This window comes from Typha latifolia, chromosome 1 (genome assembly GCF_019914945.1).
Source record: "Typha latifolia isolate L0001 chromosome 1, TyphaL0001v2, whole genome shotgun sequence".
Lineage (NCBI taxonomy): Eukaryota > Viridiplantae > Streptophyta > Magnoliopsida > Poales > Typhaceae > Typha > Typha latifolia.
Window position 1 is genome coordinate 5,604,184 of NC_133086.1, and position 24,375 is coordinate 5,628,558.

General features: G+C 37.4%; 4 protein-coding genes across 7 annotated transcripts; all 4 read left to right on the forward strand.

The window, feature by feature from the left end:
- The first annotated feature begins 133 nt into the window (after positions 1–133).
- LOC140801597 (bZIP transcription factor 29-like) lies at positions 134–3,721 on the forward strand. 2 transcript variants are annotated; one of them, XM_073156777.1, is made up of 4 exons: positions 134–1,109; positions 1,181–1,313; positions 1,414–1,498; positions 3,202–3,721. In XM_073156777.1, exons 1-4 carry the CDS (start codon positions 442–444, stop codon positions 3,465–3,467), a joined length of 1,152 nt encoding a protein of 383 aa, XP_073012878.1. In that variant the 5' UTR covers positions 134–441; the 3' UTR covers positions 3,468–3,721. The 2 variants fall into 2 exon arrangements, with proteins under 2 accessions (XP_073012878.1, XP_073012885.1); XM_073156784.1 differs by having other exon boundaries at positions 277–1,109; positions 2,288–3,721.
- A 3,467-nt stretch (positions 3,722–7,188) lies between these two features.
- Positions 7,189–11,947, forward strand: LOC140780451 (uncharacterized). Its single transcript, XM_073126021.1, has 5 exons — positions 7,189–8,848; positions 8,954–9,104; positions 9,243–9,390; positions 9,471–9,716; positions 11,473–11,947. Exons 1-5 carry the CDS (start codon positions 7,231–7,233, stop codon positions 11,746–11,748), a joined length of 2,439 nt encoding a protein of 812 aa, XP_072982122.1. The 5' UTR covers positions 7,189–7,230; the 3' UTR covers positions 11,749–11,947.
- Positions 11,948–13,554: 1,607 nt separating this feature from the next.
- Positions 13,555–17,452, forward strand: LOC140789747 (glycine-rich RNA-binding protein 4, mitochondrial-like). 3 transcript variants are annotated; one of them, XM_073139577.1, is made up of 6 exons: positions 13,566–13,708; positions 14,578–14,771; positions 14,868–14,936; positions 15,925–16,031; positions 16,150–16,194; positions 17,130–17,452. In XM_073139577.1, exons 2-6 carry the CDS (start codon positions 14,651–14,653, stop codon positions 17,160–17,162), a joined length of 375 nt encoding a protein of 124 aa, XP_072995678.1. In that variant the 5' UTR covers positions 13,566–13,708; positions 14,578–14,650; the 3' UTR covers positions 17,163–17,452. The 3 variants fall into 3 exon arrangements, with proteins under 3 accessions (XP_072995670.1, XP_072995661.1, XP_072995678.1); XM_073139569.1 differs by lacking the exon at positions 17,130–17,452 and having other exon boundaries at positions 13,555–13,708; positions 16,150–16,463; XM_073139560.1 differs by lacking the exon at positions 17,130–17,452 and having other exon boundaries at positions 13,561–13,708; positions 14,651–14,771; positions 16,150–16,463.
- A 3,315-nt stretch (positions 17,453–20,767) lies between these two features.
- Positions 20,768–23,351, forward strand: LOC140789738 (small ribosomal subunit protein uS15-like). Its single transcript, XM_073139547.1, has 5 exons — positions 20,768–20,908; positions 20,994–21,066; positions 21,145–21,283; positions 21,364–21,550; positions 23,091–23,351. Exons 1-5 carry the CDS (start codon positions 20,886–20,888, stop codon positions 23,122–23,124), a joined length of 456 nt encoding a protein of 151 aa, XP_072995648.1. The 5' UTR covers positions 20,768–20,885; the 3' UTR covers positions 23,125–23,351.
- The last annotated feature ends 1,024 nt before the right edge of the window (positions 23,352–24,375 follow it).

Below are 24,375 nucleotides of genomic sequence, written 5' to 3' on the forward strand. Positions count from 1 at the left end.
TGCAATTAAGAAGGTCAATGCGGGGAGAGGAGTCACGAAATTAAATACCTTTGGAATTCACGCGAAATGAAATCCGCACTTAAATCCACGCATATTTTCCTGAATCGATGCGCTTTGTCCGTAGAAATTTCTTACAGGCCGTGTACGTATGATTAACGAGCCAATATTATGCTGCCAAGTATTCGGATCCGCAGGAAACTCCTGAGTCAATGCTGCAGCCAATCCACTGACATGAGAGTAGAAGAGGGAAAGAGATGGGAGTAATCACACAGAGACAGAGGAGAGAGGAGGGAGGAGGAGGGAGGCTTCCATCTCTTCGTCCGCTCCGCCGAAAACCCACCTCCACACTTGGCACCCACTCGGTTACCCCCTAATCTCCGCCGGCATTCCCTCACAAATCACGGCCGGTCACATCCCAACCGTCCAAAACAAAGTCCACTAATGGAGTCGGCCAGCGATCTAATGCAGCGCTTGAGACCAAACTCCTCGACCGCATCAATGTCGTCGTACTCTCAGGGGCATTTCCACAAACATTCTCCCGGCATACCGCCACCCCACCCACAACTCCCGCCTCCTTCGCCGCCGGTTTCCAGGGCGGCGGCCTTGCCGCCGCGCAAGGTCCACCGCCGCTCCCACAGCGATATCCCGTTTGGGGGGGCGGGGTTCGTGAAACAGGAGTCGGATTTGGGTCGGAATGCGGAGAATGTCATCGATAGCTGCGATGATTTGTTCACCGCCTATATGAATTTGGATAGCTTCGAGCCCTTGAACTCGTCTGGGATGGAGGATAAAAGAGAGAACTTGGATAGCCGTGATAGTAGCGAGAATGAGGCCGAGAGTAGTGTGAACGAGAACCCATCGATGGAGAAGAAGGAAGGGACCAAAAGGAGCGCCTCGGGGGATCTTATCCCGGTGAATTCGAGACATTGTCGAAGTATCTCGATGGATAGTTTCATGGACAAGCTGAATTTTGCGGATGAATCGCCAAAGTTGCCGCCTTTGCATAGTAACTCGACGGATGGGGAATTTAGTGCTTCTGAGATGAAGAAGATTATGGCGAACGAGAAGCTCGCGGAGATGGCATTGGCAGATCCCAAAAGAGTAAAGAGGTAGTCCTTGAAACATTTTAGTTTTCCATGCAGGGGTTATCATGTTGATAACTTGTGCTTTTGGGTATTAGGATCTTGGCAAACCGGCAATCCGCTGCTCGCTCTAAGGAAAGGAAGACGCGATACATTTCAGAGTTGGAGCACAAAGTTCAAATTTTGCAGACAGAAGCAACTACATTGTCGGCTCAACTTACCTTGTTGCAGGTCTCTTGTCGGAAAATTTTATTTGGGGACTTGCTATAGCTTCTAATGTATTGGCATCATATGCCTATCTTTCTACAATCTCATATGTAACTGTTTGCAGAGGGACTCTGCTGGACTTACCAATCAGAACCATGAATTGAAGTTCCGTCTTCAAGCCATGGAGCAGCAGGCACAACTAAGAGATGGTAACTTGCTTTTCTTTAAGCTTGGGCTGCCATGCATAGTATAATTTTATAACTAATTTTCTGAGATAGCATGATTTGGTACAACTTACAAGTAAGATTATCTTATTCTAGTTTTACATTCTTATAAGCTTTTTATTATCTCTTAAATTGATTTACTAATTTTCAGTGTCAGCTAAGAATCAAGGCGTTGATATGAGTTGTATATATAGGTTTTATATAACATGGATTTGTATAGGTAGCATCATGCAACATGCGTCTGATTTCTGAAATTTATTCAAGTTTTGAATTATGGTTCTGCATATTTTAAATAATATACTCACTTTCCATCACTCAATTCTTTATCGTCCGTATTTCTTTAACTTTTTCTATGCTCATTTAAGACATTGTTTTTCTGCACAACATTCATGAATTTTAGCTGTTGTTAGATACTGCGCCTTACCTTTGAAAGTTCTATTTCTGTCATATTTTGTGGGGTCACGAAGAAGCATTACATTATGTAATAGTGTATCTTGTGCATCTTTCCATTACAAATTACTGGGACAACAGTAAGAAATGGTCCACTTGGGCACTTTAAAGTGAGCTAAGTAGCTAACTTGATTGTTCTTGATATTGGATGTAAGATGCCATGTTAATTTAATAGTTAGACACATTTGACATCACGAGCAATTATGCACAGTCCAGAGAGAATATTCATCAAATATTCTTTTGATACCAAAAAATTACGAGACCGATTGAAATAGATCTACATCTTTGGTATTCAGACCCTCAATGAATTTGTACTCTATCTAGGTCGAATCTGGATGAGAGTTCGGCAATGGTGTTTGTGGCAAGGTGGGGGTGATTGCGGTTTAGAGAGGATAGCAAGGGTGAATTGGTTTGTAGATGTTGATGGAGATGGTGGAGGAAGAAGCTGGAGTATGGAGGAGAGAGAGAGATGAGAGGTGGTGGTGGAGGTGGTGAGAATTAATTTATTTCTATTTCTAGATTACCTACTCCTATATTACTCTTACTCTTACTCTTAATATTGTCTAAGGCTGAAGTATAATCCTCAATGCTTGGATTTCAATAGATAATTAAACAAAAGAGACCGAATCCTCCTATATATAGATGCCAGATACAACAAGTCCTACTAGGACTAGTCCTAAAGGTTTACACAACTTGAACTAAGATTTGTCTCAAAAACTTAGATAACTTAATTTGACTTGTCTTAAAAACTCATATGACTTAATTTGATTTGTCTTAATAGTTTATATAACTTAATTTAACTTACTTTAAAAGTTCATATGACTTAATTTGGCTTACCTTAAAGACTTACATAATTTAACTAGACTTGTCTTAAAGGTTTACATAATTTAATTAGATTTGTCTTAAAAATTTATATGACTTAACTAGCCTTGTTTTAAGAACTTATATAAGAAATAAATATGAATTAGTTAAAAAATAAATTGACTCAATACATCAAAACTAATGTCCTCATTGATGTGATCCAATCTAACCAGATTCATAGCAAAATGAAGCTAACTTTTCTTCACTATTTTTTCCATTCCTATTGATATGATCATGGCCTTTATTTGTTTCTTTTAAATTCATCAATTACGAGGTCCTGTGTTGTTTTATGGAGAGTTGCTTCCTGTATACCGAGACTGGAATGCTTTTATGGCTGCAATATGATTGATATTCTTGATATTTTTTTCTTCACGCAGCACTGAACGAAGCATTGACTGGGGAAGTCCAGCGTCTAAAAGTTGCTACTGGAGAAATTAGTGAAGCTCATCTTTCAAAAGGCTTAAATCGGCAATCCTTGCTTAATTCTCAGATGTATCAAATGCAGCAGCTACAGATACAGCAACAGCAGCAACCACAACAACATCAGCTTCAACAATCTACCAATACCTCTCTCTATCAAATGCAGAGTCAGCAGCAGCATACACAGCAGAATAATTCCAATGAGAAGCTTGAAAAGAACTAGTAATATCTTGGAAGGGAAAATTGACCTCACAACTGGTTCTTAAGTCATTCTTTGCTTCACATTTTATTAATCCAGTTGACTGACTGATCTGGAATATATGTTATTGATGCATTCATGCTTTTGTCTATATACTGCTACTGTTTTTCTTATAGGTATATCAAGGTATTTTACTATAAGCAGTATTTGTACAGTTAATGTTTGGCTGATACTTTTTTGGTTAAATCAATTGTAATGCCAAGTTTGTTGCTCCTTAATTTGCTTGGGTAAATAGCTGAAGATGTTACAAAATTTTGATGCACAGCTCAAAATTACAAGGCTTCAAAAGAGTTGTCAGTATATCATTGGCTGTCAACTTGATATCAACCCTCTGGAAGTTGACATCCATCTTATTGTTGTCAGAAGATAGATGCCAGCATGGTGTTATTCTGGCCTTGTTGGGAAAAAAAGGTGTTGGGTTTTGTAATTTGTGTCATCTCCAGTTGAATGGTGGAAATATGTGCTTTGATTTATAGCTATGGATTGCTTCAAATGAATCTGGAAAAAGGGCAATATAAGTAATTAAGCACCCCTTAATATTTGAGAGGTAGTTCCATTACTTTCATATGGTAGATACTCATAGCCTAGAAGGCTAATCCCATAGGTTCAAGATTTTCTTTTTCACATAATGATGTATATTAGTACTTTCCCTTGGTAGGAAACTGATTACTATTCTAGCATGGGGACCATCAAAGTTTTTTTTTTTTCATTCACTCGGATTCTCTCATGCTGATAAATTCCTTTAGGCACACAACCTACTGATTAGTAACTATTGCCATGAAGTTTAGTACTAAATACAGCAAATTCGGTTTCATATGTGATCAAACTTATCATGGAGTTATTCAACTGCTTATGATACACCAAAATAGCTCCTAAAAGATTAGAGAAGAAAATAGACTTGAGACTCTTGACATAGGAAACTCTCTCTGCTACAAATATAACATTTCGGATTAAGTATCAGTGGTAGGAAAACATAGCACTTCATTTAGCTGCAAAGGACGATGGCTGGAGCAAAATCTTCTGAAACTGGGAGTCGAGGGCTCTATTCTCTTGGCATAGCAGAAGAGCTCTCTCCCTCAACCTTTGGTTCTCTGCCATGATGCATCTGTTCTCCAAGTAGAGCTTTAGGTTCATCATCTCAATCTCTGCACCAGCTTTTCTTAGCTCTCTTCTCCCATTCTTCTTCCTATTTCTAATTCTTCTTGGCAACCTATAACAGTAGACATACATGCATCAATGCACAAACTTAGGTTAGTTAGGTAGAACAAAAGCTAGTGTTATATTACCTCCCAATTGCAGCCATTGATGCATGTGATTGGTGGTTCTCCATGGAAGTTGAGGAGTTGGAACACATAATTCTGCAACTCCAGATGCATGTACTTATAGTCGATAGAAAAGTTAAGAGGGAATTTGGATAGGGAATTGAAGTGAACTGAATGGAGCCAAGGGGACTACTTGGGATATGCAAATGAGCCACAGTTAGTCATGAGCATTTTATAGATGGAATTGGGTTGGGTAATGATTTATTATGTTTCTAATTTCTTACGAGTGATGATGCATGACAACAATGAACAGGAAGACAGATTCGCTATGATTGATGAGGGGACTCCTCTGAGCCTGATTGCTCGTTTAGGAATACAAATAATACCCTTTTATTTGCTTAATTACCTTTAGTTTAAAGTATAAAAAGACAAAATTTTCTATCATATCAACTGACAGTGTGACACCCTCTATAACTATCATATTATCGTATGAACAAGACTTATAATTTGCTAAGAGATCGTATAAACAAGTGATGATGTGTTATAGATAACATGGCAAATAGAGCTCTTGCAAACTTGTAGGGGGTTTTGGTACATTGTTTTTTATGATAATTGATGCAAAAAGTCAAAAGTGTTCTTAAAACTTTATTCCTCTTGCCTCTGGATTCTCCTCTTACTCATAATTACTCTAGCCTTCTTTTTCTATGTGAATTCCAGAAATCCACTCTCTCTCTCTCTCTCATTTAATTCTGAATGATGACAACTCGCAGGGTCCATCTCGGCTGCTCTGTTGACGCAAAGCGTGGATATTTGCTACTTGACATCTTCTTGCAGGGCAATCATTCTGGGTGGAAGAAGAGCAAAGATTAGACGTGGCAATGCATGCAAAGTTTGAAGAGTGAGAGAGTTCCTAGATGGGGGCTGCCTATGATCGGATTCTATCTATTTTATAATCATGTTCAAGTTTGAAGTTAATTATAATAACCTCACTCATCCTAAGTACTGTTTAATCTTTGGAATTCTATACTTTTACTTTTACCATAATCTTAAAAGACTGCTTTAAGGGTATTAAAACTATTTTACATCTATATGATCATGCCGGTTAAATAAACTATTGTCAAATCAACTGATAAAGATCTATGTGATAGTGTGAATGATAATAAATCCAAAATATGCATTGTTTTTAATAAATTTCTCTAGCTTTTACATCAAACTTATGACCTGAATCTAAATGGCTAAATCCCCACCGACTCTTCTATACTTGTCTTTTACTTATTCATTGAACATGATGCCTTAAGCCCTTAGCATTGTAAGCCATAGAATGGTCCATATAGAGTTTCAAGGCAGTGGTCATCACTATCAATCTCTATTAATTGGCATGCCAATTTCCCTGAAAGAGGCCCTTCATACCACACCATTGCACTCAAAAGATCAAAGCCCAGTATCTCCCTCATCATAGCAATCATCAAGCATCTTTGAAGGTTGAAGAAGGGCGAGTCATGGAGATGAGCACACTGAGGACTAGGACCACTCCCCCCCCCCCTCTTGAGCAACTACCAAGTAGGGTAGTCAATAGGGATATGAGAACTCACTATTTCTCCCAATACCTCTCAATTGCTTCCAAGTGGCTTTGGAGGTCCACTTCCACCGATTCATGATCCATCTATGCCAAATGGGAATTCATCTCTAGCAACTTAGGGTTGACATTCGGGTCGAGTCAAATTAGATCACAGATGGTGTAAAATTTATACTGACACCGAATACAACTACGGGGTGTTATCAATCCGAGCTCTGATCAAACTTAGGTTAAAATCAATTTCGATCGTTAGTTAAAGAATCAAATTCAAATTGATTCAATTTTAATTCCAGCATATTTTCAAGCTCAAGTCATATTTCGAGTCGCTTGATAAGCAAATTTAACCCCGGTTCAAATCAATCGTTAATCAAATTCAAACCAAGCCAAAGTTTGAAGCTTTGTAAAATCAAATCAAATATATAACCATATCAAATCTTATTTACTATATATTGTGATCAAGCTTGGCTTGTTCCCTGATTATTTTGACAGTCCTGGATACACGATGCTTTTATTAAAAAAGATAAAACACCCAAATTCGACTATATTCTAAGCCGAACTCATTTAATTTTTTTGAGTTTGTATCAAACTACTGTGTCGGATTAAAAATTGCGACACCTAAGAGTTGTTATTTTACACTTCATTCCATAACTGTATCCTTCCTCTTCCTCTCAGGTGAGATGGGACTAGTGGCTCAAATGCAATGGAACAATGGATTAACCCTAGTTTGGGCTGCCCAAAAGACTCTGCTCTTGGGCTTGGGCTTGGCCCGGCATTGTCTGATATTCTCTTTCTCAGCTCAAGTCCTGCAATTAAACTCACCTAGCAACAAAACCCCCATCTTTGACCTCTCTCTCTCTCTCTCTCTCTCTCTCTCTCTCATCTGTGAATCATGCAATCCCAACGCCAAGGTCCGCAGCCTCGACCCTTCTTCCTTGAAGACTACCTCCGCAGTGGCATTGCTACAAACACCTCCCTTGCATCCGCACGACCACCTATCTCAGCCCACGCCATCCTCCAAGCCTGGTCAAACCTTCGCAACCCCTCTTCCCCTCCCTCCCTCCTCCTCTCCTCTCTCGAAAGCCTAACCCTCTCCCGCTCCTCCCTCTACATCTCCGACTCCCAAGCCAACTTCCTCCTCTCTCTCCTCTCCTCCTCCTCCCTCCCTCTTTCCTCTGTCCCTTCTCTCTTCTCCCTCCTCTCCACTTGGCTCCGCAAATCATCTCGCCCTTCTCCTTCTCTCCTCCAATCCACCCTGACCCACCTCTCCAATATCCTCTCCTCCTCTTTCTCTTTCCCGTCTCACGCCCTCCTCCTCCTCGGAGCTCTCTCCGCAGCCAATGGACTCCCCGATCAGTCTCGCGCTGCCTGCCTCGACCTCTTCATTCGTCTTCTCGATGAAAACCGCGACGCCTTTGGTGATAATGAGAATTCTCTTCCCGAGGCACTTGGAGGACTCGGGTACGCGCTATCTCGATCCGACAATGCCTATTTTAAGAGGATTTTCGGGCTTTTACTTGAAATTTGGGATCTTGGCCACGGCCCTCGTGGCACGCTGTTACATGGGATTATGGTCCTGAGGTTGGTGGAGTGGTCTGTGTTGGACTTTGTAGCTTCAAGATTGGTAGGTAAGGTCGAGATCCTTTGCGGGGAGATCGCGGTGGAGCGAAGCGAGACAAGGAGGTGTGCACTGTTTGCATTAGTAATGGCATGTTTTGGTGTATTGAGGGCGGGGAGAATAGCTTCTTCAAGATATAGGTTTACACTTGATCAGAAACTGATGAGATCTGTTGAAGAATCTATTGGTTTTGTAGCAAGAAGAGCTATTTTGTGTAATGGGAATGATAGACATCTTCTTATGCAGTGTATTGCATTGGGTTTGGCTCGCAGTGGTCAGATTTCTTTTGATGCTTCCGTGCTTATGTGTCTCTGTTTGGCGCTACTGAATGAAATATTTCCACTACCGTTATTGCTTCGCATGTCTGCTGAGAACCTGGCTGGGAATTCGGTCACTGTTGTTGCTAATAAGGTGAAAGAACATCTCAATAGCTCCCTTTTCAAGGAAGCAGGTGCAGTTACTGGTGCTCTTTGCAATCAGTATTCGTTTGCGGACAAGGATAGCAAGGCAGTGGCGGAAAGCCATATGTTGGAATACTCTCAAGAGCTCTACTTGAATCTTCGCACTGCTGTTTTGGTGCATTCTGGCAAGAATGATGAGTTGCTTGGTGAATTGGAAAAGATTGCAGAGGCTGCATTCCTTATGGTTGTAGTATTTGCAGCTGAGGTTGCGAAGCACAAGTTGAATAATAAGTTCTCCCAGGAGTCCCCGCTCGAGATCTCTGTTAGGATCCTAGTTGCTTTCTCTTGCATAGAATACCTGAGACGTGTCCGCCTGCCAGAGTACACTGATGCTGTGCGGCGCGCTGTTCTGACCATCCAGGACAATGCGACATCATGTGCCTCTTTTGTTGCATCGATGCCTTCTTATCATGAATTGACAAAAGATCTAGGTTATACTCAAATCCATGGCACTTCTTTCCTCTTAGATTACATATTCTATTTATAACTTTTGCTTACACATGTTCACATACTGGAACCTTAATGTTCTCTTGAAGGCTCATTAACCTTGAATGGAAAGAGATATATTTGGTCTAAAGATGAGGTGCAGACAGCCCGCATCTTATTTTATATGCGGGTCATACCAACTTATGTTAGCCTCATTCCACCTTCTTTATTTGGAGAAAGAGTTGCATCAACGGTGTTCTTGTATCCTTAGAACTTAACCAGAATTTTCTTCATCCATTTTTTCTCTAAATTTGACCGAACAAAGACCCTTGTTTAATTTTCTGGAACTTCTTTGCTTGTCAAAATTAGAAACTGTGTTCCTTAGTATAAATCCTGCAGATATATGCAACATCCAAATGAGAAAGTAACTCGAGCAGCACATTCTGTGTTGGTATCTTTTCTTTCCTCTGGTAATGATTTTGATCAGGAAGATCGTGTAGCTTTAAAGGAGCAACTTGTTTTCTATTACATGCGGAGAGCTTTGGAGGTATCCTGACTAACCAAACCATGTTGTTCAATTTGAATGTAATTTTAATTGACTCATATTTGATCTTTTCTGACATGTAGGCCTATCCTGGGATAACCCCTTTTGAAGGTTTAGCATCTGGAGTTGTAGCTATAGTTCGGCATCTTCCTTCTGGGAGTCCAGCCATATTTTATTGTATCCACAGTCTTGCTGAAAAAGCTAATGAAGTTTGTAGGAAAGCCATGAGTCAAGAAACAACTCTGTGGAAGTCTTGGGAAGGCAGCTCAGATCCTTGTAAGAAAGTTCTAGATTTGTTGCTTCGCCTCATCTCTCTTGTAGATATACAGGTAATATTTCTGGATACTTATCTAGATAATTTGTTTGCAAATTGAACTATTATTACCTCAAGGAATGTGATACTTTAATTTCACTTATTCTGCACACCTATTATGTACATTCAGCGTCATCATTTATCAGAACTCAAGACCAAATTTATTTTGGCTTCACTGTCTGCTTTGGAGTTTGGACCCTTTGGTCAATTATCTTTTGCAGCTAAATTTGCCTAGAAATGAGGAAAGTAATAGCAGAGATCACTTGTTTACAAATATCACTTATTTACTCATATTGACTTGTAAGATGTCTTCAATTACATAGAATAACGAAATTATTAGCAAAATGTGATGGCACTGCTTAATCATTAGGCTTGAATATGCATATCTATATATCTCTTTGGGAGATAAAAAGGAGAGCTTTCTCAACATCAGGTTGATCACTATCTTGTTTGTAATGGAATGTTGAATTTTAGCCTTTTAGGGCAGAGCAAGAGCAGACAAGTTATTGTACATGTAAGTAGATTTGTTTCAGAATGGTAACAATTAAGTTTCAACTATCATAATACTATTACCAGATTGGCTTTCTTTGTCGCTGAAGAATCAGAGAGAAAAAAAAAAAACTTCTATTGCTCTTGTATCTTATTAGAAATGAGAGAGGTGCACAGCTAGGATTATGAATTTAGTCTCTTTACTACTCTTGAAAGAAGCGAACTTGTATGTCATGTTAATACATAACAGAATTATAAGCTAAGGTGGAGAACTTGTCATTAGATGGAAGCATAAAACCATTAAGAAACTTTGGAACCTAGTTGGTGGACTTGCAAAAGCACACTACCTTGCTTTAGACCATTTATATTGATTAAATTACAAGCTAAAATCTTAATAACAAGGTTTTAAAAGACTATAGGTGGTAGACGGACAGACAAGAGATTTTATAGTGCTTAGGCGCTAGATGGGCACCCAGAATTCAAGACAAAATAAAAAATAAACAAATAAAAGAAATAATAGTTAGAAAAGAAGTTAAGATTAATACCTAGAATCTAAACAATATACTAATGCATTCTTGTTAAAAACTATTGTAAGCTATTTGAATCCACTAGTCCATCAACTCATCAATATGTACAATAATTTTAAATCTCGGAGTCAATCTACATACTAAGATTTGATATGAGATTGTAAGACAATCACTTTTGCGAGATCCTATAAAGCATGGGTACTTCATTTATCCTTCCGTTCTAGCATCTGATACATATAGATCCTAATATGGCCCGATACATAGTAGTTATGGCCGGAGGAGTATTCAAATTTTTTTTAAAAATTAATTTTAATTTCTTTTCTTTTATTTTACCATTTATTGGATGTAATCATTTTTCACCATATGTTGTATTAGTTAACAATAGATTGAAAATATATTTTTTATTTATTATCCATGCTGCATCCATATCTTATTTTTAAGAATTTAGCATATTCTCATATTATCTCCATATTCAGTATCCATATCTGCGCTTCATAAGCAGAAAATTGAAAAATTGAATCTATATTTTGTATGATGTAAATTCTTGTGAATTCTTGTGAACTATATGCAGAAAGATCCTCAGTTTAATGTTCTCATCCTGTTCTGAATCTTCTGTGCTCGGATCCTTGTTTCATTTTGAAAATTGAATCTATATTTTGTATGATGTAAATTCTTGTGAAAGTTACCATGTTCAAAGTTCTGAGTTTCAAACTTCTATATGCTATAAGTTCAAGTTTCTTCTTCATATTTGCACAGGTATTTCCGTACTTGCTAAAGCAGTTGGCAGAATTCCTTTCTCAACTGCCTAGTGACGGACAGAGCGTGCTGCTTGATGAGATGTACTCCCAGGTTGCTGAATCAGATGATGTGATCCGAAAACCTGTTCTTGTATCATGGCTGCAGTCACTCTCTTATATAAGCTCTCAGCAAGTGTCTCTCCACAATTATTCTATCAAGGAGGGCAATGCTGAAATGAATGTTGAAAACGGGGTTGATAATTTTAACTTAAACAGAACGGCTGCTCGTCTTTGAGGAATAGTATGCTCGGATAAATTTGTATCATACTAATCCATGAAAGAATTACTGCAATTGTTCAAATTTGAATACAGCTAGTAGATCTTTTCTTCTTGTTTAGATTGATCCATATTATGCATGTAGACACACTTGAGATGAACTCTGAGATTCAAATATCCACAAAATAAAGCAGGGAATGAAAGGGATGCTTTGTTGATTTTGTTGAGTATCACATTACTGTATTTCTTCTTTCATCGAAGGAAGTTCATGGGGGAGTAGAGTGCAATTTATTTTTTGGATTTGCCAAGTCAACGGATAATATTACTTGAAGAATGGTACATAACTCACCATTTAAATTAGATAATTATGACATACAACATTGTATACACTAAACAGCTTAACATGTCCCTACTCCCTACCTAATTTCCATGGTCATTTGGCAAATTGCTATACTTTTGAGTACCAAAATAACTCAGTATATAGGTTTAGATTTTCATAGAACTCAACGTACGATTGTTAAAGCCTAAGCTCAAGTGCCAAATCATATAATTAGTTTCGAGAGCCTGCTAACGTGTGAGCCTGGAAGAAGGCGCAGTGTGTGAGGCGCTTAGCGTTGGAGTCTACGCATGTCGTCGTGCTAACATCGCTAGCTCCTGATAAGAATGTGCTCATCATCGGTGCCGGACCGATAGGATTAGTCACAATGCTTGCAGCGCGCGCTTTCGGTTCTCCGACGATCACCGTTGTCGATGTGGGCGACCATCGTCTATCCGTTTGCAAAATCTCTCGGCACAGACGCCATTGTTAAGAGTCTCCACCAGCTTGCAGGTAATTTTCTTTTTTTAATGTGTACTGCTATATGATCTATGTTTCATTCTTTAATCTCTCTTGCCAGTGGAGTTGTGCAAACCAAACAGCTCTCCAAGTTAAATAGATTTTCTAATTCCAGTAGTTATGGTCATGAACTAAGAAGATTTTTCCTACTCTTCTCTAGTTTGTTCTCAGAACTAAAACTACAGAAGTACTCTAAACGTAGCTCAGATGGTGGATGCTTTCCCCTTGTAGAAGAGTAAAAGATACAGAAGCATCAATGTAGTATTTCTTATTGAATAATAACCATGGAACTGGTATGCTACTATTCCTTGTAGAAGGTTTGACACTCAATAGGATTCAAAGGTAGCTTTTTATTCATACCAGGTGGCCTCTTACTTTCTAACCGATCTTAATGGCGGCGTGGAGGATTTTTCGAATGGATTTATCTTCCATCCTCCACATACCAAGTCCAATAATGGGCATTTTAAACTCACTACTTAGTGTGATCTCCTTTGCTGTCTCAGCTCCTTGAGATGATCAATAAGATCTTAAGAGCATGATTATCTACTTCTAACTTGTCATATATATAGAAAGAGAGGAATCGAAGTCAAGTACATATCTCATTCAAGCAGCTTCCTAAATCCTACTACGATTACTACTACTGCTGGGTATAACTCACTCTTTGCCATATATCTATATAAAGCAACAATATCACACTATCAAGAAAGCTATGGTTAGGCTGATTTAAATATCCGATCTAAATATTCATTTCAGGATCAAAGAAAAATACTGAATTAATTAATATTTTAAAAAATACTTATTAGTTCAAAATTTTTAATAAAACTATAATAAATTAGACATCATTTAGTAATAAATTTGAAGATAAGCTTATTCTGATAAAAATAAATTGGAACTCAAAAAATCTCTAGCAACTTAGGAAACAGGTGGCAATTTTTTTTAAAAAAAAATGCAAACTCCTACTATATACTAAGTAAAAAAAATATAAACCGCACCCGCAGTCTCTCTTTCATCTCGGTCGATTCTCCCTCACTGTCTTCATCGATCCATATCTCTACAACTCTTCATCTTCAGTTTTCAGCCGCCGCCTCTATACAGCTCCGACGACTCTCCCCCCTTCACCCGCCGGTCGCGGCCTCCAAAAAGGGTCTTCTTCTTATCCCCGATATCCATATCTTATTTTCCATTTTAGAACATTTGATCTTCTTGTTCCTGTCCTTGATTGTTTTGTTCTTATTTTTTAAACCTTTCTTGGTCGACTTCTCTGTGATCCTACTGAGAACTAGGTAGATTCTTGCTTAAGCATGAGTAATTTGTTCCTTTTTTGGTGCTTCGGTGATTTGGGTCATGTTCAAAAGTTTCGAGTGTTGACTGGTTATCGGAATGACTGGTTTTGGAGGCATACTATTCACGGTTGGATTTGTCATATTGTTTCGATTGGATTTTGGTACCTTGTTTATCTTGTGTGCGATGAATTGTGTACACGTTACAATTCCAGTATTTCTTCTCTCTTTTTCTTTCGCTCTACTTGCCATTTTGTTATTTTTGTGGCAGCATGACCATAATTGTTTTACGTAAATGCCTCTCTATTTTGCTCCCAGCTCGCGTTTTTGCCCCTTTTTCTCTTCGATTTTTCCGTGCCTTTTTTTTTTTGGGTGTGTGGATTTGGATTGTCTCTTCCACTTTTTGTTCCAGAGCCCTGTATCTTTCTTTTTGATGTTACCGAATTATCTGTCTTTCACTTGATTCGCTTCTGATGGGGTTTTCTAGCTTTTCTTAACCATAGTTTTTTTGGCTTGTGATCTAAACCTTTTCACTAGATTTAAACTCAGCATCGATTGGTCTTACCATATTCTCTGCTGTTTCGAGAGAAAATTTGGGTTTCTCCAGTAAGAATAAAGATTCTGGAAGTTTGTACAAGGGTTTTATTCGATGCAACCAAGATCAAGCTTGCTACGCGACTAGTTTTGATCAACAGAGAGCATGCTAATTTAATGTAGTTGTTCTTTCAATTAGTTTACCTCACATTTGATGGAGCTTATGTTGGTTTGTATCCGTATGAACCTCAAAACTCCAATTTGGACAAAAGATGGCGCATTTGCTCAGTAGGTTGCGGTTCATTCAATCACCACTTCGTCCTCACCTTCGTTTCCTCTGCGATTCTTCTTCTTATTCGTCACCTCCATCGAATTCCAAGCTCTTTGTTGGAGGTTTGTTTCCTCACTTGCATTTCCCACTTGCAGAAACAAAGCTCCCAAGGTGCTTTATATGATCGCTTCTTGGTTTGTTCTTTAATGGTTACTAAGGTCTTTCGTGGTCGGTGGACGAGAAGTCTCTTAAGGATGCCTTCTCTATGTTCGGAGAGGTCACTGAAGGTGCTATTCTATTTTCGATTGTCGCTTATCTTATTTTGAGTCAGTATTTATTTGGTTTTAATGTGTTTAATATGGCGTGGGCATCTTGTTTTTTCAATCTTTGGTTGGTTGGAAATTCTAACATTTGGCATGTTGGAGCAACAGATGAGGTGTTTGTGGAATTGCTTCACAAATGCCAGTTAGTTGATAGGTGGTGCTAAACACCTAATTGGAAGTTTGGAACAAATTTAAGGATGTTATGATATTTAGTGTTTAAAGTTTGTTTAAATTTTACTACTTGTTGGATCTGTGTTAAGGTTTTCAAATAGATTGTTAGGTCCAGTAGTGTGAAAAAGTATTTATTCTGTATTGGAAATATGTTATAACTGTTTGCCTGTGTATTTTGGGTTTTTTAGTCAAAATCCTAGTGTTTTCTTTTGAGAGTTTTGTTTTTGATGGTTTTATTTATTTCTTTGTCTTTCTACATACAAGTACTTATTACAGTGGCCTTTGGTCAGTGATAATTCATCAGGTGCACATGGTCCGTCTGCGTGTGAACTAAAGGAGAATTTTAGGAACTCTAGAGAATATCATTTCGATTCAATAAACCATCAAAAAGTTTAGGACAACCTTATCATGTTTATGACCTACTAAATGATAGAAAAAAGTATGAAACCTTCCACTGCTGGATTATATAAGGATCTTTTCTCACCACTTTCTAGTGGAAACCTTTGGAAGTAATTCCGTGGTCACACCTAATAGTTCACATGAAAAGAAATTTGAACGAAGATTTAAGATATCGAGGAATACACTAATGAAACCTATGAAGTTTGTTGACCTTCCGTGTTTTCTGGTGCTGAGTTTGTACTATTTCTATCCTTAGAATATGTAAAACTTGGTTGCATATTGTTAATTATGTTCTTATTAGGACTCTTGTTTGATAGATTCCATATGCTTGAATATTTATATTTTGCGTACAATTTCATGTGGATGCTCTTGCTTGTCTTAGTGAGAATCATGTATGACAAAAACTCTGGGCGGTCAAGAGGCTTTGGTTTTGTCCACTTTTCAAGTGATCATGAAGCTAAAAGTGCCAAAGGTGCCATGGATGGAAAGGTAAAAAAAAATTATAGTGGGTATAGTTGGTTGATCTTGTTCATTGGAGAATATATTGGTATCTTGAAACAAATGAGCAGACATGGCAGTGAGTTCTAAACTTCATTTTATTTTGCAGGCATTATTAGGTCGGCCTCTCAGGATAAGTTATGCTCTTGAAAAGGTTCGTGGTGGACCAGTTGTAGTTCCTCGGATTTCAATAGTAGGAGAATCTAATAGTTTAGACTCTGGTCCTGTTGTTGACAAATGATTTTGGCACTTTATAATTATCTCTTGTTACCTTCTGAAGCAAAAGACCTCAGCATTCATTCAGAAATTTAGTTATTAGTTGATATAAAATGAAGTTTCTTGATGATAAATTTGAAGAATCTAGTCATAGAAACTTGTGAAGAACTCAGGTAAATGGAAGAAGCCATTAGTGGACTTTAGTTCTCCATTGTTTTTTGATATTATTCACATGGCTTAAATCCTTATGTTTGAAGAGTATATCTCTTTTAATTCCATAATTGTTGATCTAAGATAATAGTCTTGTTACTTTAAAACTGGTTCCTTTGGAAATCAGATATTACTAAACAACTAACAACAGAGAACCGGAATTTGCATGGGAGCATTCTTTGTAGAGACATTGCATTCGCCACATTCTTTTCTATATCATTGATCATGTATGTCATGTAATCATGATCGCACATACATTTCTTATTCGACTTTGATAGTATGTAACATTGGAACTTGATAATACATAACTAATATTACCCTCAAAGAATTTGCTCAACATATTTTACCAACTTGATTATCTGTCTTGAAACTACTATGGTCATGGACTTATGCTGTTGCATCTTCTACAAATTGCATGCCCTTGTAATCGTAATAATGAGCACAAATGAGAAAATATAGAAAACCCACAAGTGATCCACTTTTCCAATATTAATGCCATTGTCTAGCCAAGCTGTTTTACCATCTTTGCTAGTGATATTGTTGATGACAATAACAAGTAGTTTGTGATAGCTTGATTGCAGTAGAAAACTGCTTTTGTGATTCTCCTAATCATAGGGACCAAAATCCAGTCATAGACTGACTAACAATGTTAGTGCAAGGTAGGATGTGGCTCTGACGGAAAATGGAGGGATTTGAAAATGTGAACCAAGATAGCAAACCATCTCTTAGTACTGCAGTATTGGGAAGTTCCACTGTTGAGTCACCACCATGAAGAATATGATGGCAGAAAACCATATAGGAATGGTCCTGATTAAGCATGTAACATCCTGAATCTGCTGGACACTGGATAGCCTCCATGTGTTTTTAGGAGGACCATGAGAATCCTGACAATGAATAATATGAGCAACTTATCCAATGATTGGAATATTTGATTCTTTATATTTTGTTTCTATATATATATGTTCACTGTGAACATATTTGAAGTACGTTCAGGTATTTCACATTCTAAAATGTACACCTCTACTATGGCGCCGCATGGATATTTATGGTCTAATCCAACTTCAGCCCTCTTTTTGTGGAATGCATGTTGAAAGAAGATTTATACAGAAAGCCTAGAAATATAATTATGTAATTGAAGGGTTTTGAAACAAGTTAGTCTACTTTAACTGTGTTTATTCACTAATTAACATCAATACTGAGTAGAAGGGCGACATTGTCAATCAAATTTATATCAAGGTTAGCATATTGCAGTCGACACCATCACCCTCTTCTTTCAGATTTTTTTTTTTTAGTCTGAATTGTTCTTAACATATTTGAGTAGCAGACGTTGATTAGTGAATTGTGCCTCATGTCAAATTCAGAAGATATCTTGTCATATGGTTGATTATTTTGATAACTTGGTTTCAAGTACCTCTCATATCATCTGCTAGATCAGCAAGCATGTTATTTTGTATAGATCTTTTTATCTAATGTAACATGAAGTGCAAAACATAGCATGGAGGCTGCTCAGGTTTGTATCACATATCTGAGCATCCTCCTGGTTAGTGGAGTAAGTTGGGACAAGTTTTGATTCTGTGTTAATTTATCTTCGCTATAAATCTTCATGCAATTCTGTGTTATATTATTTGACATATACATTGAGGATTTAGCATCAGCCATGACAATTTATTAAGCATGGATACAAATACCTGAATATAATTGTGATACCTATTTTTTATTTATTTTTACTAGAAGATTTCTCTGAGGGATACAAGATGGTGCTAGTTACTTTAATTGAATCTGTAAAGAGTGACATGTTTAAAAAGATTGATATAATAGTATAAATATTGATATTTGCTTTTCTTTTTTCACTTTATTTCGACAACATTTTTTTGGTAAGGTTGTAGGCATTCAGTCACAATGTCCAATTGGTGTAGGATCATATCTAGGACTGAATTGCAAACTTAGTCGGAGATTGAAGATGCCTTGATTCCTAGAAGGGCTATATAGCAGTGACTCTTGTCGCAGTACATCATCAGGATGTGGAAGATTGAGCTTTCTCTTCCTGATTGAGGCAACAAAAACTTGGGCAATGCCGGAAAAGGTGCTTTCTTTTGGAGGCACATGAATATATAGACTAGTGCCTAGGAAGAAGAAGATAAATGGGAAGGATCATGAAGGCGGTGGGGATGCTGAAACCTACCGGCCAACTAATGCTATCCTGAATATAGACGATGACTGTAAGGGAAACCTTGTGGCGCATGTGGTGGCATAGTACCAGTTGAAATAGCTGTTTAGTTGCTCATCTGATCAAATTGGTTCATTCTTAAGTGCAAGCTGCATGTCCTAGCACCGCTGGAGTCAAGAATCAAGAATACTAAGGATAGGTAAAGAACACTTAGTTGCTGCTTTGATGGACCAATGCAGTTCCCAGCTTGCTGGTCTAACTGGCTACATATCGGTGGCTTCAGATGAGGAACTGATGCAGATAAGGTGATGGCCATCATTCCCTCCTGAGCATAACCATAATGAGAAATGAATGTTAGGCAAGACATTGCTCATCTGCAAACCAAATGATATATGTTATGTGCACCATGAACCTCCTTTATCTGAGTCAGCATAGTTGTCAAATTGGGATGCTAGATAAGCTTATCTTGGAAGTTGGGTTTAATGGGAAGTTTAACATGACAGATAGTATGCTTTTGTTTCAACTTTCAATGCATGTTTATTTGCATATTTTTTAAGATTTTTGTTAGCTTGCTGTGGCACTTGGGTTTATATCGATTTTAATAGCTTAAGCTTTTAGAGCAAAGTTAGATATCATAGGTTTGAATTCTATTATACTCAATTTTTTTGTCTGAAAATATAAAATTCTGTATATTTAAAATTAAATCTATTTTCTTGGCTCATCAAAATATCTCACTTAATAAGTGAAGCACGGAAAGAGTGTTAGAACTTAGAAGATAAAATATAAATATTATCATTCTTTTAACAATTTAAAGTTTTTAGAGCAGTTGATTAATTAAAGCTTTTGGAACAGTTGCATAGTTAATATATACATGGCTTCTTCAGGTTGGTGGAGTGCTCTATGTTTGAAATCTCTACCCAAATAAAGCATCTTAGATAAACAAGTGGTACAAAAGTTGGTAGTTCCTGCTGAAGTGTTAGTCAAGTTTGTTGCTTTCAGCTCCCCCATGTTGAAATGATACAATAGAATACACAATCAAATTTGCAGTCAATCCATATGTAGTTACCTTCTCTAATGTCTCATTCCCTGAAAAAAAAGAAGAAACAAGTATGATAGACTCATAAATCAAGTTATCATTCGAATAATAACTAGATTATGATTTCTATTCATATGAATTATTTGACAACCAGATGGGTCTGGTCTCTGGTGTTGGCATTTATGCAATGCAGTGGCTAAACTACTCTGTTTAATGACCACTACTACATCCAATTAGTACTTTTTTTTCTGGTGAAAATAATATTGTAGTAGAATCTCCTGATGGTATGTATGAGAGATTAAAACGCAATTGCAGGAAGGCTTTATTTATGAAGACACTTGAGTGTCTAATGGTAGAATGGTAGATCCACCTTTACCACGACATTGACTTAGATTTGATGTCAATCTGATGTGCAACCGTTGTTCTATGCATTCTACCAACTAGATGAATGAAGTCAAAAGGATAAACATACACATTAATAGCTAGAAAAATCCTAATGCATGTTAAGCTGCATATCTTGTGATATATTTTATGAGCTCTTGTCTTGATATTTCTATTTAGGTCAACCCTTACATTTTACTTTTAATGCTTTCAGAAATATTCTAAACTAATTTTATCCTAACACTAGGTAACAAAATAAAAATTATTATATTCTTTTGAGAAATAAAAATACACCTCATTCCACTTTCAAATCTAGTTCTCTATGTTTTTAATTCTAACCTATAAAAATTTATTCAATTGTACAAAATTCATTTGTATCTATAGTTATGTTAACTATCTATATGAGTAGTAATAATTAAGAAATGTTTTTGAGGTAATTTAAGTAAAATAAAGAAGTGGAATGATAAATATCCATATAGGAAAGTACTAACGTGTGAATAATGGTAAGTAAAATATATAGTACATTTTTAAATAATTTTTCACAGAAAATATATATATGTCCATTAGATAAATTTGATATAAATAGATATTTAGTATGAGCAAATTAGATCCCAACCCAAGATCATTAAACTCATTAATCACGTGGTTATCTGGTATAATTAATCTCACGTGCCAAGCAGCTGCCTCGAGGACATAAAGGTAAGTTAACCAACAGGCGCAATTCCATTCCCATCAATATATCATAAAACCCTAGCCTCTTCTCGTCTAGGTTTACCTCCACGCTCCAAAACCGCTCCAGAGAGCTGCCGCCGCCGCCGCCGCCGCCGCCGTCGCAATGGGTCGTATGCACAGTCGCGGGTAACCTTCCACTGTCACGTATCATCTGCTTACTTCGCTAATCTCTCTAATTTGCCTTCTCTAATCTTGGTCGATTGGCTCGCAGGAAGGGTATCTCCTCTTCTGCTTTGCCCTACAAGAGGACCCCTCCGAGCTGGCTGAAGATCTCATCTCAGGATGTAAGGATTTCGTATCTTCTGCACTCGATCTCGTTTGGAGTGTTTGATGGATGTTTTTGGATTCTCGCTGTCTCGCAGGTGGACGACTTCATTTGCAAGTTCGCCAAGAGGGGCGTGACGCCGTCGCAGATTGGTGTTCTCCTAAGAGATTCTCATGGAATTGCCCAGGTCAAGAGCGTTACTGGGAGCAAGATCCTTAGGATCCTTAAAGCTCATGGTAAAGTTGGCAACTTTATGGATTTTTAGATTAGAATTTGATTTAGGTTTTTGATTGTTGGAATCGGTTTGATGTTTCAGGGCTTGCACCGGAGATTCCTGAGGATTTGTACCACCTGATTAAGAAGGCCGTGGCTATTAGAAAGCACTTGGAGAGGAACAGGAAGGATAAGGACTCCAAGTTCAGGCTCATCCTTGTTGAGAGCAGGATCCACCGCTTGGCTCGCTACTACAAGAGGACCAAGAAGCTCCCTCCAGTGTGGAAATAGTGAGTTTCTGTTCCTTGAAACTTACCTTCAATGCTAGTCTTTATGTTGGTTTTAGATAACAAATCTGTTTTTACTTTGTATTGATAAAGCATGTTCTAAATTTAGTGGCGAGATCTTAAAATTTGCTGGTTGGTATGAGAAACAACTGCAAATCAGTTCTGCATAGGGGGGAGGATTGTAATTTCGTAGTTACTCTCATATTGCAAAACAAGTCCTTTTCTTGTTAGTATTAAGAATGGCCTCATTGTCTATATGTGGTTGATCTTCTACCTTGGACTAGTGTTAGGACTGTCTGAGTTTGTAGCAATTAAACAAATGGATTTTAGTGCAAAATACCAATAACATCATCCTTGTTTAATGCTGCCATAGGTTCACAGTCGAGGTTTCTTTTGGCACCTTGTAAGGTTATTTACATGAAAATGAGTGCTTACAATCCAACAGCGACAGCCTCGGTTCAAGTACCACTGATTAGTAATAAGCAATCTATATCAACTCATTGATGAACTTTACTGAAATTGCAACTTAACAATGGCATATTTGCTCCACACATCTTTGGGAATTCTTGATATTTATCATGCTAGGTAGTGGGCCTCTGCAGCCAAAATATTATTAGCTTTACATTGATACTAGAATCATTGAGTTTCATGGTACCTAACCATTTATATTTTGCTACTACATATGTGCATAGTTAACTAAGATATGGAGTGCTTCACAATGCAGACCTGTGTGCTCAGCCATGTGTGTCCTTCTATAGTTGCCTTTAATAGTTATTAGGGGGCTGTTATTTTATTTTAATTTAATTTATTATATGTTGTATTTCATGTCACAAGTAAATAAAATCTTGGATTTACTTAGCATTAAGGGTGGCAATGTGCTGATCACGAGCCAGCTGGGCTTTGCTCGTGTTCAGGTCGAAATTAAATTTATCGAACTTGAACACCTGCTGAGCTGAAATCCTAGCTCGTGTTCAGCTCAAAAAGAATTCAAGCGTGCTCATGTTTGGCTCATTTGGCTTAATGAGCTTAGTCTAGTTCGTTCACAAGTCAAAACACAATTCATTTAGTCCATTTAGAGCTCAACTAGTTCTTATTCACTTAACAAATAATCAAACGAGTTAGATATTATAGAACCAATAAGTCATGACATTATCATATCATGGAGAAGCTAAAAACAATAGCTAAATTGAGAATCGATAGTAATTTAATGGCTATATTACTTATTAATTAAGTATAAAGTTTTAACCGTTAGATTAAGTAATCAAGCTATATTGAGCCGAGCACAAGCAACCTGAGGCTTGCTCATTTATATTCCGCACTCAAATTTTGATTTGTGCTCGGCTTATTTTATTAAATGAGTGAGTCGATCTTGAAAAAAAAAATGCTGAACGTGAATTGTTTGCGCACGAGTTAGATTGATAGCCCTGCTTAGTATCACCTAAACAAGCACACATTTCTTTCATGTTTTTCTTCTTTCTAACATTCCTCCAACAATCTTTCATGTACTTGAGTTGATTAATTTCTACTTTGTTGCTTTGTGCAGTGAATCCACCACCGCCAGCACTCTTGTGGCCTAGAAGTTAGCAGTTGATTAATTAGCATTTGAAGTTCACTAGAATTTTTTAAGTTCTTGATCATATTGGAGAAGTCAAAAACGTCTCTATTTTATTTCATCTGTTAAACTCGAGTGCAACCCGTTGGATGTTTCAAAGTTGATTCCATTTATGTCATGCGCATGTAAGCAGTAGTAACGAATATGATACTATTCAGATAATTTGAGATGCGAGAGACAAGTCAAATTTCATGTTTTCTATTTGGTCACTAAAATTTTAATGATGCTTCAAGCAAAACATTGGCATTACAGCTGAAGTGTATTTGACGTGACATGTACACTAACCAACAAAGAAGTATAATCGTCAGAGCTCATAACAGGAGATCGACAATGGCCGACTAGATATGTTCTGCAACTTGTAACTTTGTCATAACATAAATGGTTGGTGTGCTTTGTTGTTATGTTAGAAGATGGTCTGATGATTGGTGTGCTTTGTTGTTATGTTAGAAGATGGTCTGATGAAACGATCGACTATAGTGAATTAACTCTCTCCTTTTAAGGAAAGAAGATAAAGAAAAAAACTGAGTTATTTTTTATAGGTAAAAAGAAACTGTTTTTTTTTTTTTAATTTTCTGTAATCGAACATTAAGAGTACAAAAATTATGGAAGTAATTATTATTATTATTATTGACATTTTAGCAATCAAACACCCCTAGTAATTTGTTCATATGACTTAATTGTCTCTTTGTTACAATTATGGTTTATAGTCTCTAATAGTCGTGCAGAAACATGCATAGCTCGAACAGAAGCACTTGTGAACTTGAGTTATTCTGCTGTCAATGGCAGTTCTGTTTCCTTTTTATTAATTTGTAATGTTAGAGAAAGAAGAAAGTAAACAAAATTAACAAAGACCACCAACTTGAAACTTGGTGGGAGTCTGAATTAATAGGAGGAAACAAAGCCACGTGGTGGTTTCAGCTTCCTCCCTGCCCTCACACCTCAGAACACCATTCTAGGATCATATAGTCTAATAGGGAACTACAAATCATGCCTCATGCAGACATCTTACTCTTTCAGATATACACAACGAAGCTTCCAAGAGATCTACAATGCCTTTCATAATCCCCAATTATCTAAGCATAATGCGAGCCAAAGATATCAAGTAAAAAAAAAAGAAAAAATTAACATAGATCTGAAACAGCATTTATTAGGTAATGCGAGCAGTATTCGAGCTCGAAGAAATCAAGTAAACTATTTAATAATTACAACAGGAAAC